At 43.6% G+C, this 21,593-nt stretch overlaps 1 protein-coding gene across 1 annotated transcript in view; it reads right to left on the bottom strand.

Moving 5' to 3' along the window:
• Positions 1 to 21,593, bottom strand: part of LOC141100758 (uncharacterized) — a 450,303-nt gene that overhangs the window by 188,250 nt on the left and 240,460 nt on the right. Inside the window, 1 exon segment of the mRNA XM_073589442.1 lies at positions 5,654 to 5,773. Within this exon segment, the coding sequence (XP_073445543.1) occupies positions 5,654 to 5,773 (120 nt within the window).

Consider the following 21,593-nt stretch of genomic DNA (forward strand, 5'->3'; position numbering starts at 1 on the left):
CAACGACCAGCAAGTGAAACCGACGTGGTCAAGTGTTGACTCACATCACGAAGGTCCTGTATACCTGAAGCAGCTCACAGACGCCGGGAGCACGAGAGGCCGCTCACGCCTGCTCCACAGCTGGTCATAAACTTTTTTCTTTTAGTAGACTTAGCTGTATGAGGATTATTTTTTAGCGTGAAGAGTTGTATTTGACAGTGGCACCATTTTAAGGTACGTACAATACAATACTTATTTTATTAACTCCTTATGGGAAGAAATAGAAAAAACTATAATTCTGTTGCAGTTTTTTGACATTTTAGAATTTACAATTTTAATTTGCTGCAAAAACAAAAGATTATCCTAATTCTGTTGCTCATTGTGAAAATGACAATATCAAATTTATGTTGTATCATTTATGCTTCATCAATTTTTTGCAATAAACATTTTTTTTGAAAAAAATTAACTTGTCTTTGTTTCCTCAAAATTATGGTGTAATTGGTCATATTTTGGGGTACAAATGAATTTTCAGTCACTTTTTATTGTATTTTTAGTGAGGTGTAATAAAAGAAAAAAGCAGTAATTCTGTCTAGTATTTTCAAACACCACTCATCATTTGGTATAATTAACACTTCCACATTGTTCTGCAGATTGATTTGATCATGTGATTTTGAATATCAATTTTATTTATCATTTTTTATGTTTTACTGCTTGATAAATTAAAAAAACATTTTTAAAAAATAATTTTTTTGGTCACTATATTCTGGAAACCATAACTCATGTATTTTTTTTTGGACAGAGTTATGTGAGGACTTTTGCAGGACAAAGAATATTTTGCAGGACAAAATCCATGACTTTTTGATCACTTTCTATTTAATTTCTCCCATAGAGCAATGCAAAGAACTACAATTCTGGCATTTTTGTTATTGTGTCTGTGTTCTCCATAAATAAATAAAGATAAAATTTTTAGTATGGGTCAATAATTTTGTGCAAAAATCTCTCAATTTTTTTTTTTTTGGGCGGGGGGAATCTTACTCTGAGAGCCATAATCTTTTCTTTTTTTCTGAGCACAGAGCTCTGTGACAGCTTGTTGACTTGTGTGTAGAAAGCTGTAGTTTGTATTGGTTCTATTTTTTTCATTATATTTTTATGTGAGGAATGAGCAAAAATAGCAAATTCTGTCATGGAAAATAAGTAATTGATCCCTTGCTGATTTTGCAAGTTTGCCCACTGACAAAGACATGAACAGTCTATAATTTTAAGGGTAGGTTAATTTTAACATTGAGAGATAGAATATCAAAAATAAAATCCAGAAAATCACATTGTATAAATTATATAAATTTATTTGCATTTTGCAGTGAGAATTAAGTATTTGATCCCCTACCAACTGTTAACAGTTCTGGATTCTACAGACCAGTTAGATGCTCCTAATCAACTCCTTACCTGCTTAAAAGACATCTATCTTACATGATCACCTTTACAAAAGACTCCTGCCCACAGCCAAAATTAATCAGTCAGACTCTAACCTCTACAACATGGGCAAGACCGAAAAGTTTTATAAGGATGTCAGGGACAAGATCATAGACCTGCACCAAGCTGGAATGAGCTATAAAACCATATGTAAGACGCTGGGTGAGAAGGCGACAACTGTTGGTGCAATAGTAAGAAAGTGGAAGAAATACAAAATGACTGTCAATCGACATTGATCTGGGGCACCATGCAAAATCTCACCTCGTGGGGTATCCTTGAACATGAGGAAGGTGAAAGACAAGCCTAAAACTACATAGGGGGAACTTGTTGATGATCTCAAGGTAGCTGGGACCACAGTCACCAAGAAAACCATTGCTAACACATTACGCTGTAAAGGTATAAAATCCTGCAGTGCAAGGTTCCCCTGCTCAAGAAGTGTGCAGGCCTATCTGAAGTTTGCCAATGAACACCTGGATGATTCTGTGAGGGATTGGGAGAAGGTGCTGTTGTAAGATGAGAAAAAAATTTAGTTCTTTGGCATTAACTCAACTCACTAAGTTTTGGAGGAAGAGAAATGCTGCCTATTACCCAAAGAACACCATCCCCATTGTCAAGTATGGAGGTGGAAACATTATGTTTTTGGGTGTTTCTCTGCTAAGGGCACAGGACTACTTAACCACATCAATGGGAGAATGGGTGGAGCCATGTACAGTAAAATCCTGAGTGACAACCTTCCTCCCTCAGCCAGGGCATTAAAAATGGGTTGTGGCTGGGTCTTCCAGCAAGAAAATGAACCAAAACATACAGCCAAGGCATCACAGGAGTGGCTCAAAAAGAAGCACATTAAGGACATGGAGTGGCCTAGCCAGTTTCCACTCTCCAGACCTTAATCCCATAGAAAACTTATGGAGAGAGTTGAAGCTCAGAGTTGCCAAGCGACAGCCTAAAATCTTAATGATTTAAAGATTATCTGCAAAGGGGAGGGGACCAAAATTCCTTCTGACATGTGCGCAAACCTCATCATCAATTTCTAAAAAACATCTGACTGCTGTGCTTCCCAACAACGATTTTGCCACCAAGTATTAAGTATTGTTTGCCAGAGGGATCAAATACATATTTCTCACTGCAAAATGCAAATACATTTATATAATTTATACAATGTGATTTTCTGAATTTTATTTTTCATATTCTATCTCTCAATGTTATTATTAACCTACCCTTAAAATTATCGCCTGGTCATGTCTTTGTCAGTGGCCAAACTATCAAAATCAGCAAGGGATCAAATACTTATTTCCTCCACTGTACCTGATTATAGTATGCACCCAGATTTTAAGTAACAGAAAATTATAATATTTACTGCTAATTAAAACTTTTTTAGTGATATAAGAAATAGGAGAGATGAATTTTAGTATCTTGTACAGTCAGGTAAAATTCATATTTTAATACCATTACTACTAATATATTGTTACAATCTTAAATGGCAAAGCCAACAGTTTCCCGATAACAGAGCAATAAGCAAATGTTGGGATAAAGGCGAGCCTATCATTTTTTATAAATAGTAGCATTAGTCGATAATATGGGAGTAGAAAACTATTTCTATTTTAACATTGACTACATCATTTTAGGATATTTATTATTATTAATTCTATCCTGATAGGGATCATTTAATATTGGCTTCTAGAAGAATCAAAGTGGCTGGAGATATGAGGTCTCTGCTTCATATTCTCCTCCTTCTCCCCTTTCTTGCTTTAATTAGTCACTTTCTAGTTTGCAAAAGCCACACACATTGTACCCATCTTGACCAAGCAGTCAGACTAGTCATTACTGGCATTTATTAAGGGAGGGCGTGTGGCATGTCTATTAGCACACGAAAAACCATTGATCCATTGTGATGTGCCAATAACATTATCATAAAAAATAGTAGAGTTTAAGGCCTTAGCCCTGGAGGAACACAGTTATGTAGCTGGCGTTGCATTGACTTGGTTGACACTATTCACTTATTCGGGCTGTAAACTTTACTGGTTTTATCCTCTTTTGAAAAGGGAGGTCGAGTAGGAAAGTAGGAAGAGTATGGCTGTATGTTAAGCAATAGGGGAGGATGGTTTATCAGGAAGTTAAATCCTTGTGGGTAGAATTAAAATAAGACACTAAAAATTAACTTTTCGTTTCATCTATAGACCCCCACTAACATTACTGAGGAGTGTGAGAGTCAGTTTCGTCATAAGATGGTGAAGGCTCACAGTTCATTAGAGTAGTAAATATAGGATATTTCAACTACCCAAATATTGACTGGCATCATGGTATTTCTTCAACTGCAAAGTGGAGATATTTTCTGAAATTTGTTGCAAGATAATTATATGAGCCAGTTCATCTAAGAACCTACAGGAGGCGATACTCTGTTGGATCAGGCCGTTTAATTTCTAACAATGCAGAAATGAAAATCCTGAAAATCTTAGTACCAGTGACCACAATATCATTCTTTTTTCCATAAACTGTAAAAAAAAAAAACCAAACCTCAAGATTGGGAGGATGAAAACACTTAATCTTAAAAAGACCAATTTCTGAATTTTAAGGCTGCAATTCAGGGTATTGACGCTTATCAATGTGAATGAAATGTTCCCAGATAAGCTGCATCCATGAGTTCTTAAGGAACTCAGCTAATGTTCATTGAGTCTTTAGATACTGGTACTATCCCAAGCAACTGATGTACAGCTAATGTGGTGCTTATTTTTCATAAAAGCTCTAAGTCTTTCCACAGTAATTATAACGGCATACAAAAAAGAAAAAAAATCCTGAATTTCTGATTTTGCTCATTCTGCCTGCCAAAAATCGGAAAAGAATGTGAAAATGTTATGTACCCAGAAATGGTACCAATAAAAACATCAACTTGTCCAGCAAACAATAAACCCTAACATGACTCTGTTGACAATAATTTAAAAAAAATTGTAGCTTTCAAAATATGGTTATGTAAATACTTTTTTTTTTTTTTGGAAAAAAAAAAGTATCTTTTAGTGTGTGACAGAGGCCAAACATACAAAAACGATATAAATCTATTAATTGCACCAATACGAAAAATACATTTGTCTAATCACTTATACTGCATGCATAATGGCCTGATAAATAAATAAAATCAATTTTTGACATGGTATTGATTTGTTCATTTCACACATTTATCCTGCGTGCAACGCTGAGCACTTACAGCGGGGTTTCCATTTAAATTTCTGAAATACATGATTAAGACGGAACCTCTGGTGGAAGATTCCCTAAAATGAGGCAAATGGTGACACTGTGGACACCATCTGGCCTATGATAAGGCAGTGTCCCCCTTTTTAGGCGTGCAGAAAAGTGTGGTCAACCACAATTTTATGTACTTCTGAAAAATACACCTTTGAAAAGAGTCCAGATGAAGTGCAGAGAAACTTTGCTGCCTCGGTACAGTGAATGGACCCAATCACAATAACTAGGATCTGTTGACGTGTTCCAGAGTTATTATCACAAAAAGTGACACTGGTCAGAATTGTAAAATTTGGCCTGGTCAGGAAGGTGAAAACATGCTTGGTGGTGAAGGCGTTAATTAAAGCTATGTCTGTAATCTTCGAGGAAAAATTTTAAAGTTTTACTGACATTTTTAAGTTATTATAATACAAGTCCAATTATTATGCAAGGATCTATACATCCACAATTATTGGACATAAATTTAGCGTCTTGCATGAAGTGTTTATAAGACTGAACTACGTCATATTTGAAAGGAGTTTTCTGCTTTCTATTTAAATAAAACATCTGCCTTACTCACTCTCCACATATATAAAAGTACTTATGCATATATGGTGAAGAAATTAATGTGGCTTTTGGCCCTCACTAATTAATAGTGTTATTTTACATGACAGGTTACCTTTAAACAGAATGTACATATAGCTACATGTCTTCAATTGACTTACAAAAAAACAGTACATCATGTTGTATACATTCTTGATGCGCTCCCATTGTTGACTACAACTTTTAATGCAATAAGATGCATTCCTGTTTATACATTTCTTCAACATGTAAGAATTAGAAGCTTTTTTTATTATACAATTTGAGAAACTTTGCTAACAGAAAATTGAATCTTTTTTAGACAAATCGTCAAAGCCTTGAAATTTAAATTTCAAAATATCCACTCATCTCTACTATTAAGGATAACATGGTGATAACTATGATGGCTTACCTGTGAATCCATCTTTACAAGTACAGATGAAACTTCCTTCAGTGTTATTGCAGGTTGCATCAGGTGAGCAGATATTATTGATCTCACATTCATTAATATCTTCACAGTAGATTCCATTACCTGAATAATATGAAATGATTCATGGTTAAGAGATGTACAGTAGATATGAAGGCTTACTACTCTATATATACAGTATATTCTCTAACCTGCTATTGAAAAATAGGAATATGAAAGCCTTGAGAAACATCAAATTGCTCAACTTGCTAATGACATTCCTGACAGGGCTGTCAGCACCAACAATGATAACAACTGTCAGATGCAGAGATGAGCGGATCTTTTGAAATTAACTTTCGCCTGATTTTCCAAAATAATTTAATTTGCGAGTCGTCATAGTTAAAATACCTGTAATGGCCTGATAAATATGTGTAGAATAGGGATGAGCAAATGAGCTCAGTCATACTACGAGGGGACAGTGCTTGTCCAGGCCTGTGTTTATACAGTATAATGAATCAGAGTCTTGTATTGTTGATACTGGTGCTGAAACTGAAAGAGCAAACAACAATGGACAGGAACCCAACAATGAAGGATGCCTTAACGTTGGCTATTGAGCTCACATATACTGGCCAATCTATACCTTTTTTCTCCACTGCAAAGTTTTCATAGCAATATTGCAGTTTCATTTTTCCAATATCCCATCTAATATATAAAACTCAATGTGTGTGTGTATGTTTGTATGTATGTGTGTATGTCCGGGATTGGCATCTGCACCGCCGCAGCTACAGCCACAAAATTTTGCACAGTCACACATCTGGACCCCGAGAGCGTCATAGGCTATGTTGTGAGGCAAAATTTTAACCCCGTGCTTTCCAATTCACCAAACAATTTTGCCCCTAGGTACTTAACGAGGGAAACTGTATGTATGTATGTGTGGATGTCCGGGATTGGCATGTGCACCGTCGCAGCTACAGCCACAAAATTTTGCACAGTCACACGTCTGGACCCCGAGAGCGTCATAGGCTATGTTGTGAGGCGAAATTTTAACCCTGCGCATTCCAATTCACCAAACAATTTTGCCTATTATTCTTATCATTTCTATGGTGTTATCATCCTGTAAAGCTGGAAATAATACAATATATTACTGTGCCAACACATATCACCCTCTGACACAGACCGCAGGGGGAGCCCAGTATCACACAGGATAGGATTAGATACACGGCTCAGCACTCAGTATCACACAGGAGAGGATTAGATACACAGCTTAGCAGTCAGTATCACACAGGAGAGGATTAGACGCATGGCTCAGCAGTCAGAATCACACAGGATAGGAATAGATACACGGCTTAGCAGACAGTATCACACAGGATAGGATTAGATACACAGATCAGCAGTCAGTAATACAGGATAGGATTAAATACACTACTCAGCAGTCAGTATCACACAGAATAGTATTAGATTGATGGCTCAGCAGACAGTATCACACAGAATAGGATTAGATACACAGCTCAGCAGTCAGTATCACACAGGATAGGATTAGATACATGGCTGAGCAGTCAGTAACACACATGATAGGATTAGGTACATGGCTCAGCAGTCAGTATCACACAGGATAGGATTAGATACACTGCTCAGCAGACGGTATCACACACGATAGGATTAGATACACTGCTCAGCAGAAAGTATCACACAGGAGAAGATTAGGTACACAGTTCAGCAGACATTATCACACAGGATAGGGTTAGATACACAGCTCAGAAACAGGATGTGCCAAAGGAGAGGACATTTTCATTCCAAGAATTCCACTCATTCCATCTGATTTGTTTTTTGATTTTAAATGCCTCCAGTTTCCAGTTCAACTGCTATTTCCAATGTCCATTATCAATGCTCAGGGACAGTCCTTGAAAGTAGTAGGGATCGATTTTCAATCTCCATGCTTTTCTCATGGTCAACTTTACGTGGTCTGTTCAAGAGTTGGAACTGACAAAAATCTGTTCATCTTTGCACCGAAAGGAAAACCCAAAAATGTTGTTTATCAAAAGGCTCTTGAATGAGCTGAAAATAAAATACTATCAATACTTGGGTAATCGTTTAGTTAATTTGTGTTGCAAATCTGTAGCGTTGAATATATGATGTGAAATGTTTTTCTGTGCAATATAATCATTATAATTTGTTATAACTAATTACAGTTGGTTACTATGCCCAGGCAATGCCGGGCTCTTTAGCTAGTATCTACATAAAGTAGCATTTTCCTATTTTCTATGGCAGTAATGCAGTTCCAATTTTCCAATGTTGTAGATAGATGAAACTGATAATGTGGATGTGGTCCCTGCTGCCGAATAATTCAAGGTCCAATGAGTTTCATATAAAGAAAGGTGGCTAATTCAATGCGTTTCATCAGGAAATACCACATTAATACAAAGTCAGAAAAAGGTTGCGGTTTTAAATAGGCAGAATTTCAAAAAAACGGCGCCAATAGGATCATATGACAAACAGACAATGCCAGAGCTCACTGATACAAAACATGATGCGCTCATAAATTAATGCATAATTTAACATGGTAAAGTAATCATTAATGTTTCATGATATTGACAAACTTTCCTATTTTACAGTGCCAAAAAAGGAATGAATAAAGAATATTTGGGAGAAAAAAAAAATATTTTCTAAAACGAACTTGCATCAAAATGGTGAACAAAATCAACCAGCGAACCCTCCTTATGGATTTGAAACTGAGCCAGGGTGTCAAATGAACTTCACGGAATGAAAAGAAGACTATCACCACCATATGATTAAAGAATAAAAAAAAATAATACATAGGAATACATAAATTTATGAATTTTATTTAGAGGAAAAAAAATTGTCATTAAATGATGTGCTTTAAACCACATGTTATTATTTTCCAATGTTATCATTCTTAGCACGAACATGTGGGAATATTTGTCCCGGTGTGCCGTCCCAGCATTACACAGGCTTGTGTCCAACAACATTACCTGTGCCCTCCACAATGCTGTTACTTGGAAAGTCCACCTAACCACAAACACGTGGACAAGTGCTTGTGGTCAGGGATGGTACATCTCACTGAGGGCACAATGGGTTAACATAGTGGAAGCCGGGACCCACTTCAACGTTGGTATGGTGCACGTCCTCCCAAACCCCGAGTATTGCGGGCCCTACGTCAATCTGGGTTTCCCCCACAGTCTACAGCTCCTGCACCTCCTCCTCCTCCTTCGCCCCTTCTTCAGCCTCCAGCTAGAAAAGGTAGAACATCAGTCACAAGTGGCTGAGATGGCTGAACCCACAGCCAGGCATGGCTGTGTGCGACAATGGTTGGAACCTGGTGGCTTCTCTGTGGCGAGGTGATCTCACACATGTGCCATGTCTGGCTCATGCGCTTAACCAAACATTTTTGGAAAAGCGACATGGAGCTGGCAGATCTGCTTGGAAAAGTGCAATGCTCGAAATACCCATTTTAGAAAGTCAGCTTCATCTGCCCTTGCCGTGATTAAGCAGCGCTTGCAGCTTATGGCTCAATGACTTGTGTGTCATGTCCCCAGCCCTTGGAACTCTATACTGCAGATGTTGGAAAGGATTTGTGAGCAGAAGAGGGCAGTTAGTGAATAGTCTACCATCATCAACAAGTTTGTCGGTATTCAGTTCTGTCTTCACACATAACATGTGAGGAGTGGACATGGATGTCTGACATATGTAACATCCTCCAAAACTTTGACAAATCCACAAAGAGGGTGAGCATCAATGACACCATAATTATCATCTCCATCCTGCTTATCTGTGTTCTAAATTGAAAATTGAGAGTAATTATAGAGCGAAAACATATTTACAGTTTAACAGTTACAAACACAAAAGTCCTAAGTAACAACGATAACAATTATCCAATAATTAAACCAAAACTAAACTACACTGATGGTGACAGCTTACAATCTACACTAAGTAACAACGATAACAATAATTAAACCAAAACAAAACAATCCTGCTCGTGACAACTTACAATCTAAAATGAGGTGGGGGAGATAAAAAATTCAGGGGTGTATTTATAAGAAGGTATTTACAATGATGCTTTTACAATGATATTACTGAGGTTAGTTCTAAGTGTTGTAGGCCTGAGGACAAGGAGGAGGAGAGCATGGTCAGTCATCTTCTTGGTGAGGATATGGAAGTATTGACTGTTAGCAGTCTTGCACGCATGGTTGAGTTTATGTTACGCTGTCTTTCCTGTCACCCTTGCATTATCAAAATTTTGGGTGACGGGAAATACTGATTGATGACTCTTCTAGACCCATGCTACAAGGAGAACTTTACTTCTCTTATTCCAGAGGCAGACAGGTGTACTAAAATGTTGGAGGAACACAGGTCCCTTCTTATTAAAAAAGTTCACATCTGAAAACATTGGCAGCAGAGGTCAAAGTTTGTTGGCCAAACAAGGAGTACAGGTGAGAAAGACACAACTCCAATCCAGAAAAGGCAGTGGAACACTTGCAAAGTTTGGGGAGAGTTTTATCAGACCCTCCCATCGCCCTGTCCCTGAGACACAGGGGACACTCACATGGAGTGCAAGTTTTTGAAAATGCTGAGGGAGTACCTTGCTGACCATACCAACATCCTCTGTCATTCCTCTGTGCCTATTGGCTATCAAACTGGACATGTGGCATGAACTGGCTCTCTCTACTGCGCACGTGCGCTGTACTCACGGTCAAGGAGCACACGGCGCCTTGCTCTCTGGCGGTTACTGGGCAAATGGTGCCTTGCTAAATGGCAGTACCGTTTTTAGTGGTGGGAGACTACAGGAACAGTCCTTTGCAGCACCACTGTACTACTTACCTCCTATGCGCTGCTTGTCCACGCCAAAAATCATTGCTGTCTTGCCCGCTTTCTCTTAAGCTGGCCCCCTTCCTCTAGGTCACCAGGTCTGTCTATCTGCCGCCTTTTGCAGCAGCGTTGGCGCTTCGGGTGCATATTGCACTGCCCCCCTTGCTGCTCACATGGTCACAGCTGGGGACACTCCTTTTTTTTTGCACAGCTTCTGGGCTTGTTCCCTGTCTAAACACAACCCCTCGCTCTGTGTAATGGGGCCTGTTCATTCCCCTATTCCTTCCACCAGTAAACAGGGGACGCAGCCAAAACAGGTCCAGAACTGGTGCAGAACAGGTACCTGTGGACCGGTCATCCTGACTCCGTACATATCTGGCAAATCAGTTCTTTAATGCAAGCAGCATAGAGGGCATGTACTTCCAAATTTCAAGAGAAAATTCTACAGTACATCAACAACAGTTTCAATTTGAAGGACTTTGTGGCTCATATCATTCAACAAGATAACACTAGTCTCATACTTAAAATTTTTGGTAGAAAATAATTTCCCCACTGATAGCTTGTGTATGTTTACAATTATGTTACATAATTTGTGTGATTAATTATTCATACCTATTTGGTTCACAATATATTCATCTTTTTCTTCAAGGCTTTGGAATATAATGTTGTAAGAGTTAAAGCAACTTGTTAAAATGTGTTTTACCTCAAATGTGAAACTACTTGTCAATTGTCATCTTTAATATTTCTCCATTCCATGTGCGGCTAACCACCTCATTGATGTTATTGAGTTTCTTGGTCAAGAAAACAACAGCTACACCAATACCATGTGCTTTTCCTATTAATTCATCATGCTGCTGAAGTAGAGGTGAGATTAGGGACCTACATAATATCTGCGGACTGTAATCAACATGACACTGTGCCAAAACCAACTGGGGTATAGCTACCAAGTTGACATAGTTTGTGCACACCTGAACAAAGTTGTCAAAAAAAACCCTTCAATAACATGTTTGATAGCTTGTCTAGTGGAAACACCCATATAGTGTTACTATTATTATTTAGTTATATATATAGTGCCATTAATTCCATGGTGCTGTACATGACAAGGAGTTACATACATAGTAATATATATCGTTTACCCCAAAACAATTACAATGACAGACTGTTACAGAAGGGAGAGGACCTTGTCCTTGCCGACTTTCATTCTGCGGGAGAATGGGAAAGAGACAAAAGGTGGTGAGTATGGCACCTCGGGTGGTGGAGAGGCGGCAGCTTGGGTGGTGGTGTAGAATTCAAATCTACGACCGCCATGCTCTCCAATTGACATCTCAGGGAATGCATCAGATGTCACGCTCGCGCCTTGGCAGAATGGCGCGAGCTGGGGGGTTGTGGCCCCACTGTGCCACAAACCAGACTACTCTGGAAGGGGCATAACTACGGCAGCTTCCTTGGTCTTCACTGGAGCCTCTGATGGTGAGGTCAGGCTTGTGCGGCAGAGGCGCAGGAGTGCGGAGCAGGCAGAGGCGCAGGAGTGCGGAGCAGGCAGAGGCGCAGGAGTGCGGAGCAGGCAGAGGCGCAAGAGTGCGGAGCAGGCAGAGGCGCAAGAGTGCGGAGCAGGCAGAGGCGCAAGAGTGCGGAGCAGGCAGAGGCGCAAGAGTGCGGAGCAGGCAGAGGCGCAAGAGTGCGGAGCAGGCAGAGGCGCAAGAGTGCGGAGCAGGCAGAGGCGCAAGAGTGCGGAGCAGGCAGAGGCGCAAGAGTGCGGAGCAGGCAGAGGCACAAGAGTGCGGAGCAGGCAGAGGCGCAAGAGTGCGGAGCAGGCAGAGCAGCTACGGAGCTGTGCAGACAGAGTGGCTAGGGAGCCGTGCAGACAGAGCTGCGAGCGTGCAGATGCACAGATAAAGAGGACACAAGGAAAGACATGGCAGGGAAGGAACCACAAACAAGGAGACTGACAGACAGAGGTAAGACTGAGTTCAGACAGAGGCACAGGGACAAAGACACAAGGACCAGGATATTCAGCCTCCTGGCAGGCAGACAGGGTACAAAGCAAGACTAGAGTAATCCTCCAAAGAAGAAGACAGACAGAACAGGGCCTGGCTTCCTCAGCAGCGGAATACTAACTGAGTATAGACATTGCTCAGGCAATGTTTCAGTGGGAGTGGCAAAACTAAATAGTCAAGGGCTCCAGGTGGTTGGTCAGGGACAGATTACCCAGGTGCACCCAGACCGCATAAGAACCAGAGAGTTCAGGTGCCGCCCCCCTATACACACAGTCAGGAAACATGGAGAGAAAGCAGGAAAACAAGAGGCATAGCACATGGAGCTCAGGGCTGGCAACAGACAGATTTCACAGCATGGTTTGAAGGAGAAAGTAAGTTGGTGCGCGGGGGATGGGAGGCCATGCCGTGATGCCAGCAGGGTTGTTACAGTACCCCCCCTTTACGGCCCCTCTTCCTCAAGCCTGCCAGAATGACCTGAAGAAGGAGTATGGGACCACACACAGTCCAGGTTGACACGACATCCTTCACGTAGGGTGGAATATGTGTGCCATCAGGAATCCCAGAGTGCCAAGCTTCTTGGTGCCCGATGGAGTCAGCTTCCAACACCGAGGGTATAAGGACTTGGATCTCTTCCTCCAGAGTGGAAGAAAGCAGGGACCTGGAAGCCTCAGATTTGACCCCTACATCAGCCGGCCAGCTGGAAACCGAAGAGACCTTTACCGAGTCCAACTTCAGCCCGATATCCCAAGAAAATTGGACCTCCTCCTCCAGACGGGTAAAAAACAGAGATGCATAGGCCACTGTTCTCACCTCTTCATCCACCTGCCACATGGAAGTTGGAGGCATACATACGGGGAGCCACCTCTGCCTGTTACCCGGAACAGACTGGACCACTTCTTTCAAGTAGGCGAACGAGTACTGCTTAATCCTGGGACCTTCACCCACAGACCATAGAGGAGCCGAGGGCATCCACTCAGGATCAATCTTCAGCCCATTATCCTGGGGAAGACTATCAAGTGTCAGGGATGTTCCTGAGGACTGGTCACTGGTATGGTCACCGGAGGTGTACGGAGAGGGCGCCACTGTTTCCTTTTCTTCAGTGACGTCAGTACACCATGGCTTGATAGCCGGCAGATCAGGTGGAGAAGGAGACGATACAGAAGACTGACCTTGCAGTAATGGAACTAGACACCTCTGTTGGCTAGGCAGATCCAAATATAGCACCATGCTGGGTCTTTGGACCGGAAGGGGCAATAGAGTGCCCGGCTCAAAACGACCGGTGGGCAAGTTGGTCAGCAGGTGGAAGACAAATGTCTCTGTGTATAATGCTCCGATTAGGAGCTGTAGTTGACCCCTCAATGCTCGACTGTTCACAAGTAGGGCTCGGCCATCACCAAACCCCCTGCATGGATTCTGGAGCGGTGGAGCAGGAACCATGCACAGACTTCGTCTGGCTTGTAGCTTGCATACATCTGCACGGCCGAAACTCCCACAAGGCACCGGAACAGTCACAGACTTTAGTAGCGAGGAGGTACTCTCACCAAGGGCAGTCTCTCCTACTGGCCCAAGGTTCTGGAGCTTTGGCTTCACAGGGCTGAGACCATCAGGATGTTCCTTCTCAGGACTGGCCTCTGGCGACAACCTAGCCAGCCCCTTTTTCTTAGACCTCTTGGATCTTGCATGGGGGGCTGCTTTGGCAGGCTGAGGAACAGATGGGTCATGGACGGTCACAGACGGAGGAGATGAATTGGCCACAGGTCTCTTTCGTACGATCCGTTCCTGGAAGCTAGGAGGGGAAGACTTTTCAGGAGACACTGTACTAGGCTTGTCAAAGGCTTTGCAGAAGGCCACCAGGAAGGCCGGTAAGCTCGAGGTGATGGGATCCCCTGCTTCCCAAAGGGGGTTGAGCCACTGCAACGCATCTCCTGTTAGGTAGGACATTAGTAATCCTACCTTTACCCGATCGCTGGCGAAGTAGGGAGCATGCCATTGAAAATAGCGTAGGCACTGCTCCATAAAGGCATGACACTGCTTGGGGTCCCCATCATATCTTGGCAGGTCCAAGGGAGGTTCAACTTTAGGTATGCCAGCCTCTAGTTGAGCAAACAGTCTATTGGAGACCACAATGGTGGGTGGAGCAGTGAAGGATTGGGCTTCAGACCGGGTAAATTTATTTGGTTGCCCATACTGGCAAAAAAGTTCATCTTGCTCCGAGGGCGAAAGGACATGGGACTCAGCGGGGACCATGGCCTGAGCAAACTGTCACGCTCGCGCCTTGGCAGAATGGCGCGAGCCGGGGGGTTGTGGCCCCACTGTGCCACAAACCAGACTACTCTGGAAGGGGCATAACTACGGCAGCTTCCTTGGTCTTCACTGGAGCCTCTGATGGTGAGGTCAGGCTTGTGCGGCAGGTAGCTGCCGGGTGCCACTCCAGGGTGGTGTCTGGCTGTGGCTGCTGATCCCACTCGGGAACAGGACACCTTGACAGGGGCTATAGACAGGCAGGCAGGTGGATACGACAGGCACGGCTGAGACACAGGGCAGGCGGGCACGGCTTGGAGACACAGGACAGGCGGGCACTGCTTGGAGACACAGGACAGGCGGGCACGGCTTGGAGACACCGGACAGGCGGGCACGACTTGGAGACACCGGACAGGCGGGCACGGCTTGGAGACACCGGACAGGCGGGCACGGCTTGGAGACACCGGACAGGCGGGCACGGCTTGGAGACACCAGACAGATTGGCGTGGTATGAAAAGGAGCAGGTAGGGACCTGTTCACACAGCAGGTGTAGGCAGGAGGGAGTGGTGTATGCTGGAACAGGATCTGGACCTGTTCTCACAGGAGGTGTAGGCAGTAGGGAGTGGTGTATGCTGGAACAGGATCTGGACCTGTTCACACAGGAGGTATAGGTATGGATTTAGGCAGGAAGGAATGGAATATGAAGGAACAGGTTTGGGCCTGTTCACACAGCAGGTGTAGGCAGGAGGGAGTGGTGTATGCTGGAACAGGATCTGGACCTGTTCACACAGGAGGTACAGGTATGGATATAGGCAGGAAGGAATGGAGTATGAAGGAACAGGTTTGGGCCTGTTCACACAGGAGGTGCAGGTAGGCAGAGGCGCAGGAGTGCGGAGCAGGCAGAGGCGCAGGAGTGCGGAGCAGGCAGAGGCGCAGGAGTGCGGAGCAGGCAGAGGCGCAGGAGTGCGGAGCAGGCAGAGGCGCAAGAGTGCGGAGCAGGCAGAGGCGCAAGAGTGCGGAGCAGGCAGAGGCGCAAGAGTGCGGAGCAGGCAGAGGCGCAAGAGTGCGGAGCAGGCAGAGGCGCAAGAGTGCGGAGCAGGCAGAGGCGCAAGAGTGCGGAGCAGGCAGAGCAGCTACGGAGCTGTGCAGACAGAGTGGCTAGGGAGCCGTGCAGACAGAGCTGCGAGCGTGCAGATGCACAGATAAAGAGGACACAAGGAAAGACACGGCAGGGAAGGAACCACAAACAAGGAGACTGACAGACAGAGGTAAGACTGAGTTCAGACAGAGGCACAGGGACAAAGACACAAGGACCAGGATACTCAGCCTCCTGGCAGGCAGACAGGGTACAAAGCAAGACTAGAGTAATCCTCCAAAGAAGGAGACAGACAGAACAGGGCCTGGCTTCCTCAGCAGCGGAATACTAACTGAGTATAGACATTGCTCAGGCAATGTTTCAGTGGGAGTGGCAAAACTAAATAGTCAAGGGCTCCAGGTGGTTGGTCAGGGACAGATTACCCAGGTGCACCCAGACCGCATAAGAACCAGAGAGTTCAGGCGCCGCCCCCCTATACACACAGTCAGGAAACATGGAGAGCAAGCAAGAAAACAAGAGGCATAGCACATGGAGCTCAGGGCTGGCAACAGACAGATTTCACAGCATGGTTTGAAGGAGAAAGTAAGTTGGTGCGCGGGGGATGGGAGGCCATGCCGTGATGCCAGCAGGGTTGTTACATCAGAAATGTCAAAATCTCTAGCTTCAGTTATAGAAAATAAATGGTCTCCTTTTATTCGTCATCATCGAACCAGTTCTGTATTAGTAGGTGAGGGCTTGTCAGAATCCTGCCCAGGAACACCAGACTTCAGTAGTTGCGAGTCCTGTCCTGCGATCTTCAACGTTATCTTGCTATTGCTCTTCCAGGCATGATTTCATCAAGAAGATTTAGCCTTTGTAATACAGAGACAGAGTACAGTACAGAGCACAACACCGCCTAAACATTCACCCTCTGCTACTTCTATCTGCGCAGTGACTGCCTCTAGGCTGAAGATGATGATGGTGGTAGCAGTTGGAGCATTTAACACAGTCATGAAGCAGCCATAACAACTTGAAACAGATATGCCCCACTGTAATTTTTTCTTTTGGGATAAAAAAGATTGCTGGATATAACAAGAGTGACAGACTTCCCAAAAAAGGGAATTTAGGCCTAAAATGCCTCAATTTTTGGCACACAGATGTATAAGGCGTGTCAGAGATAGACCCCACTGTAAAATGTGGCCTGTTTTTGTTACAAAATGCAACATAGTGCTGTATATAACTTGAGTACCAGACAGGAAAATACTGGAGTAATGGCCTAAAGTCCACAAATTTTTATCACACGGACATATGAGGCATGTCACAGATATACCACTGTTATGAATGAGTCACCGTAGGAGGCAAAAACAGAAATGCAAGCTAAGTCCAGAAAACCAGAGAAGTTGGCAGCTATCGGATTGCAGACCCCTGAACCTATCAACAACAACTAGCAGTAGTCGTGGGGGGTTCCTACGGTGCCCTAGACCCCTCGATCACAGCCGGAGAGCTAAATAGCCTAAAGACAGAAAGGGAAATCTAAACTGCCCCAGAGCAGACCCCAAAGCAATAGGCAGCCCCCAACATATAATGACGGTGAAGCAAGAAGAAAAAACACTAACACAGATAGAAAGATAGACTGAGCAAATGATGGGGCCCAAGCTAACTAGATAGGACAGGATAGGAAAGCTGCTGTCTGCAATCCGTGAAAAACCCTATCAAAATAAGAGCCAACAGACTGACAGGGAAAAAGGCCCTGATGACGCTAGGCTTCAAAAAGACTATGTCAGTACTCAGGTATTTTCTGTAGACAGAGCAAAAAGGAATTCAGCTCACCCCAGCAGGGAATGGCAGAATCCAGAAAAGCAAGGCAAACTAAAACCAAAACACAAATGCAAAAAGGCAAAGCAGAAAACTTAGCTTTTGAGGAGCAGGAATTAGACTGGTCTCCTAGAATTCCACAGAGAAATCACCAGCGAGGCAGAAGGGCGTCGGCTGCCTTATATCCAGTCAGAGATCCCCGTCGCCCAGTCATCCTCTCCCAGCTCAGGTGCTTGGTAATCAGCCTCACTACCTTCCTTCACCAGAAGAGGGAGTTCATCAGACCTCAATGGTAAAGGGGAAAATGAACTCATAACAGAACCTCCCCCTTGAGGAGGGGTCACCGAACCCTCATCCATGCCACCAGGGCGATCAGGGTGAGCCCGATGAAAGGCACGCACCAATCTTTTGGCATGAATATCAGAGGCAGAGACCCAGGAATTATCCTCCTGACCATAACCCTTCCACTTAACCAAATACTGGAATCTCCGTCTAGCCAGACGGGAATCCAATATCTTCTCTACCTCATATTCCATGTTACCTTCAACCAATACAGGTTCCGGAGGTGCCACCCCAGGAACTACTGGTTCAACAAACCTCTTCAACAAGGACTTATGAAACACATTATGGATTTTAAATGTGACAGGAAGAGCCAACCGAAAAGAGACCGGATTAATGATCTCCAAAATCTTGTAAGGCCCAATAAATCTAGGCTTAAACTTAGGAGAAGCTACATTCATAGCGATATTTTTTGATGATAACCAAACCATATCACCCACCTTAAACTGGGGACCAACGGTCCTATGTCGGTTGGAAAACCGCTGGGCCTTTTCCTGGGAGAGAGATAACTTGGTCCCAGATCTGGTGCATTCTCTCCACCACAGTGTCAACACCTGGGCAGGCAGAAGGCTCCACCTGCCCTGAAGAAAATTGAGGATGAAACCCAAAGTTGCAAAAAAAACGTGACATCAAAGTGGCAGAACTAGCTCTATTATTTAAAGCAAATTCGGCCAAGGGCAAAAATGAAACCCAATCATCCAGATCAGCGGAAATAAAACATCTCAAATACGACTCCAAGGTCAGGTTTGTTCTCTCCGTCTGCCCATTGGTCTGAGGGTGAAATGCAGAGGAGAAGGACAACTGAATTCCCAGCTTGGAACAGAACGTCCTCCAAAATCTAGGCACAAACTGAACTCCTCTGTCAGATACAATGTTCTCAGGAATCCCGTGCAAGCGAACCACCTGTTGCAAAAACAGGGGCACCAACTCAGAAGAAGAAGGCAACTTAGGGAGTGGTACAAGATGAACCAACTTAGAGAACCTATCACAAATCACCCAAATAACAGTCATTCTCTGAGAGACAGGCATATCAGAGATGAAATCCATTGAAATATGGGTCCATGGCCTCCTGGGGACCGGCAAAGGCATCATAGAATCATAGAATCGTAGAGTTGGAAGGGACCTCCTGGGCCATCTGGTCCAACCCCCTGCTCAAAGCAGGATTTGCTAAATCATCCCAGTCAGATGTCTGTCCAGCCTCTGTTTGAAGACTTCCATTGAAGGAGAACTCACCACTTCTCGTCACCCAGGACAAAAAAAGAAAACTGCCATAAACTGGCAAACCTTTGAACACACACAGACATGAGCTGCCAAGGAGATACCACTACAACCAATGTATGACCTGTTTTTTTTATTTTTGGCCTAACTAGTGCTGTATATAAGTAAAGTTTCACCCAGGATAAAAAAAGAAAACCGCCATAAACTGGCACACCTTTGAGCACACACAAGTATGAACTGTAATGGAGATACCACTACGACAAATGTGTGGCCTGTATTTTTATTTTTTTTGGATAAATACTACTGTATTTAACTACAGTGACAGCCAGGCCAAAAAAAGAAAACTGCCATAAACTGGCAAAACTTTGAACACACACAGACATGAGCTGCCAAGGAGATACCACTACAACCAATGTCTGACCTGTTTTTTTTATTTTTGGCCTAACTAGTGCTGTATATAAGTAAAGTTTCACCCAGGATAAAAAAGAAAACCTCCATAAACTGGCAAAACTTTGAGCACACTCAGATATGATCTGGCACGGAGATACCACTACAACAAATGTGTGCCCTGCTTTTTTCATTTTTGGGCTAACTAGTGCTGAATAAAAGTACAGCTTCACACAGGACAAAAAAGAAAACTGTTGTAAACTAGCAAAACTTTGAGCATACTCAGATATGATCTGGCACGGAGATACCACTACAACAAATGTGTGCCCTGTTTTTTTTTATTTTTGGGCTAACTAGTGCTGAATAAAAGTACAGCTTCAACAGGACAAAAAAAGAAAACTGCCGTAAACTGGCAAAACTTTGAGCACACATAGATATGAGCTAGCACGGAGATACCACTACAACAAATGTGTGCCCTGGTTTTTTTTTTTTTTTGGGCTAACTAGTGCTGTATATAAGTAAAGTTTCACCCAGGACAAAAAAAGAAAACCGCCGTAAACTGGCAAAACTTTGAGCACACACAGACATGAGCTGTCACAGAGATACCACTACGACAAATGTGTGCCCTGTTTTCTTTTATTTTTGGGCAAACTAGTGCTGTATATAAGTAAAGTTTCACCCAGGACAAAAAAAGAAAACCGCTGTAAACTGGGAAAAAACTTTGAGCACCCACAGATATGAGATGGCAGGGAGATACCACTACGACAAATCTGTGCCCTTTTTTATTTTTGGGCAAACTAGTGTTGTATATAAGTACAGTTTCACCCAGGACAAAAAAGAAAACTGCCGTAAACTGGGAAAACTTTGAGCACCCACAGATATGAGATGGCACGGAGATGCCACTACGACAAATGTGTGCCCTGTTATTTATTTTGGGCAAACTAGTGCTGTATATAAGTAAAGTTTCACCCAGGACAAAAAAAGAAAACCGCAGTAAACTGCAAAACTTTGATCACTCACAGATATGAGCAGACACGGAGATACCAGTACAACAATGATGTGCCCTTTTTTTTTTTTGGGCTAACTAGTACTGTATATAAGTACTGTTTCACCCAGGACAGATAAAGAAAACCGCCATAAACTTGGAAAACTCATCCCTAACCTGGTATGAATGGCCCCCTCATCCCTATCCTGGTAAGAATGGTCCCCCTCATCCTTATCCTGGCAGGAGTGATCACCCTCATCCCTATACTGGTATGCAGGGTCCCCATCTCATCCAAGTATGAATGGCCCCATCCCTAACCTGGTATGCAGGGCCCCATCCTTAACCTGATATGGTTGGCCCCAATCCTAGTCCTGGTATGCATGGCCCCATCCTTATCCTGGTTATGATTGGCCCCATCCCAGTCATGGTATGCATGGCCCATCCTTATGTAGATATGTTTGACCCCATCCTTGTCCTTGTATGCATGGTCCCATCCTTATCCTGCTATGATTGGCCCCATCCTGGTACTGTAATGCATGGTCCCATCCTTATACTAGGAATGATTGGCCCCATTCCAGTCCTGGTTTGCATGGTCCCATAGTTATCCTGGTCTGATTGGCCCCATCCTTGTCCTTGTATGCATGGTCCCATCCTTATCCTGGTATGATTGGCCCCACACCCATCCTGGTATGCATGGTCCCATCAGAACAGATTAAAAAACAAACCATTACACTTACCTTCCTCCGCTCCCTCGCAGTGTCCTGCTCTGTTGCCAGCAACTGATTAATGCTTGGAAGCAGTGCATGGCAGGGACATCATGCTCTGCTCACAAGCAGAGCACAGCTGCCAGAATACTCACAGGTACTGTTCATAGCAGAGAGCAGTGAGCATTCATTGCTCTTTAGTAGCGTGCAGTGTCAGCCACCAGCTTCCTGCTGCTGCCGGCGGTCACATGTGCCAATATTTAAGAGTACTGAATATTCTGGATATTCATTTCTCTTAAGTATCGACACACATGACCGTCGGTACCAGCAGGAAGAGCAATGAATGCTCACTGCTCTCTGC

The sequence above is a fragment of the Dendrobates tinctorius genome, unplaced genomic scaffold, assembly GCF_039654945.1.
Source record: "Dendrobates tinctorius isolate UK_male_01 unplaced genomic scaffold, ASM3965494v1 ptg000107l, whole genome shotgun sequence".
NCBI lineage: Eukaryota > Metazoa > Chordata > Amphibia > Anura > Dendrobatidae > Dendrobates > Dendrobates tinctorius.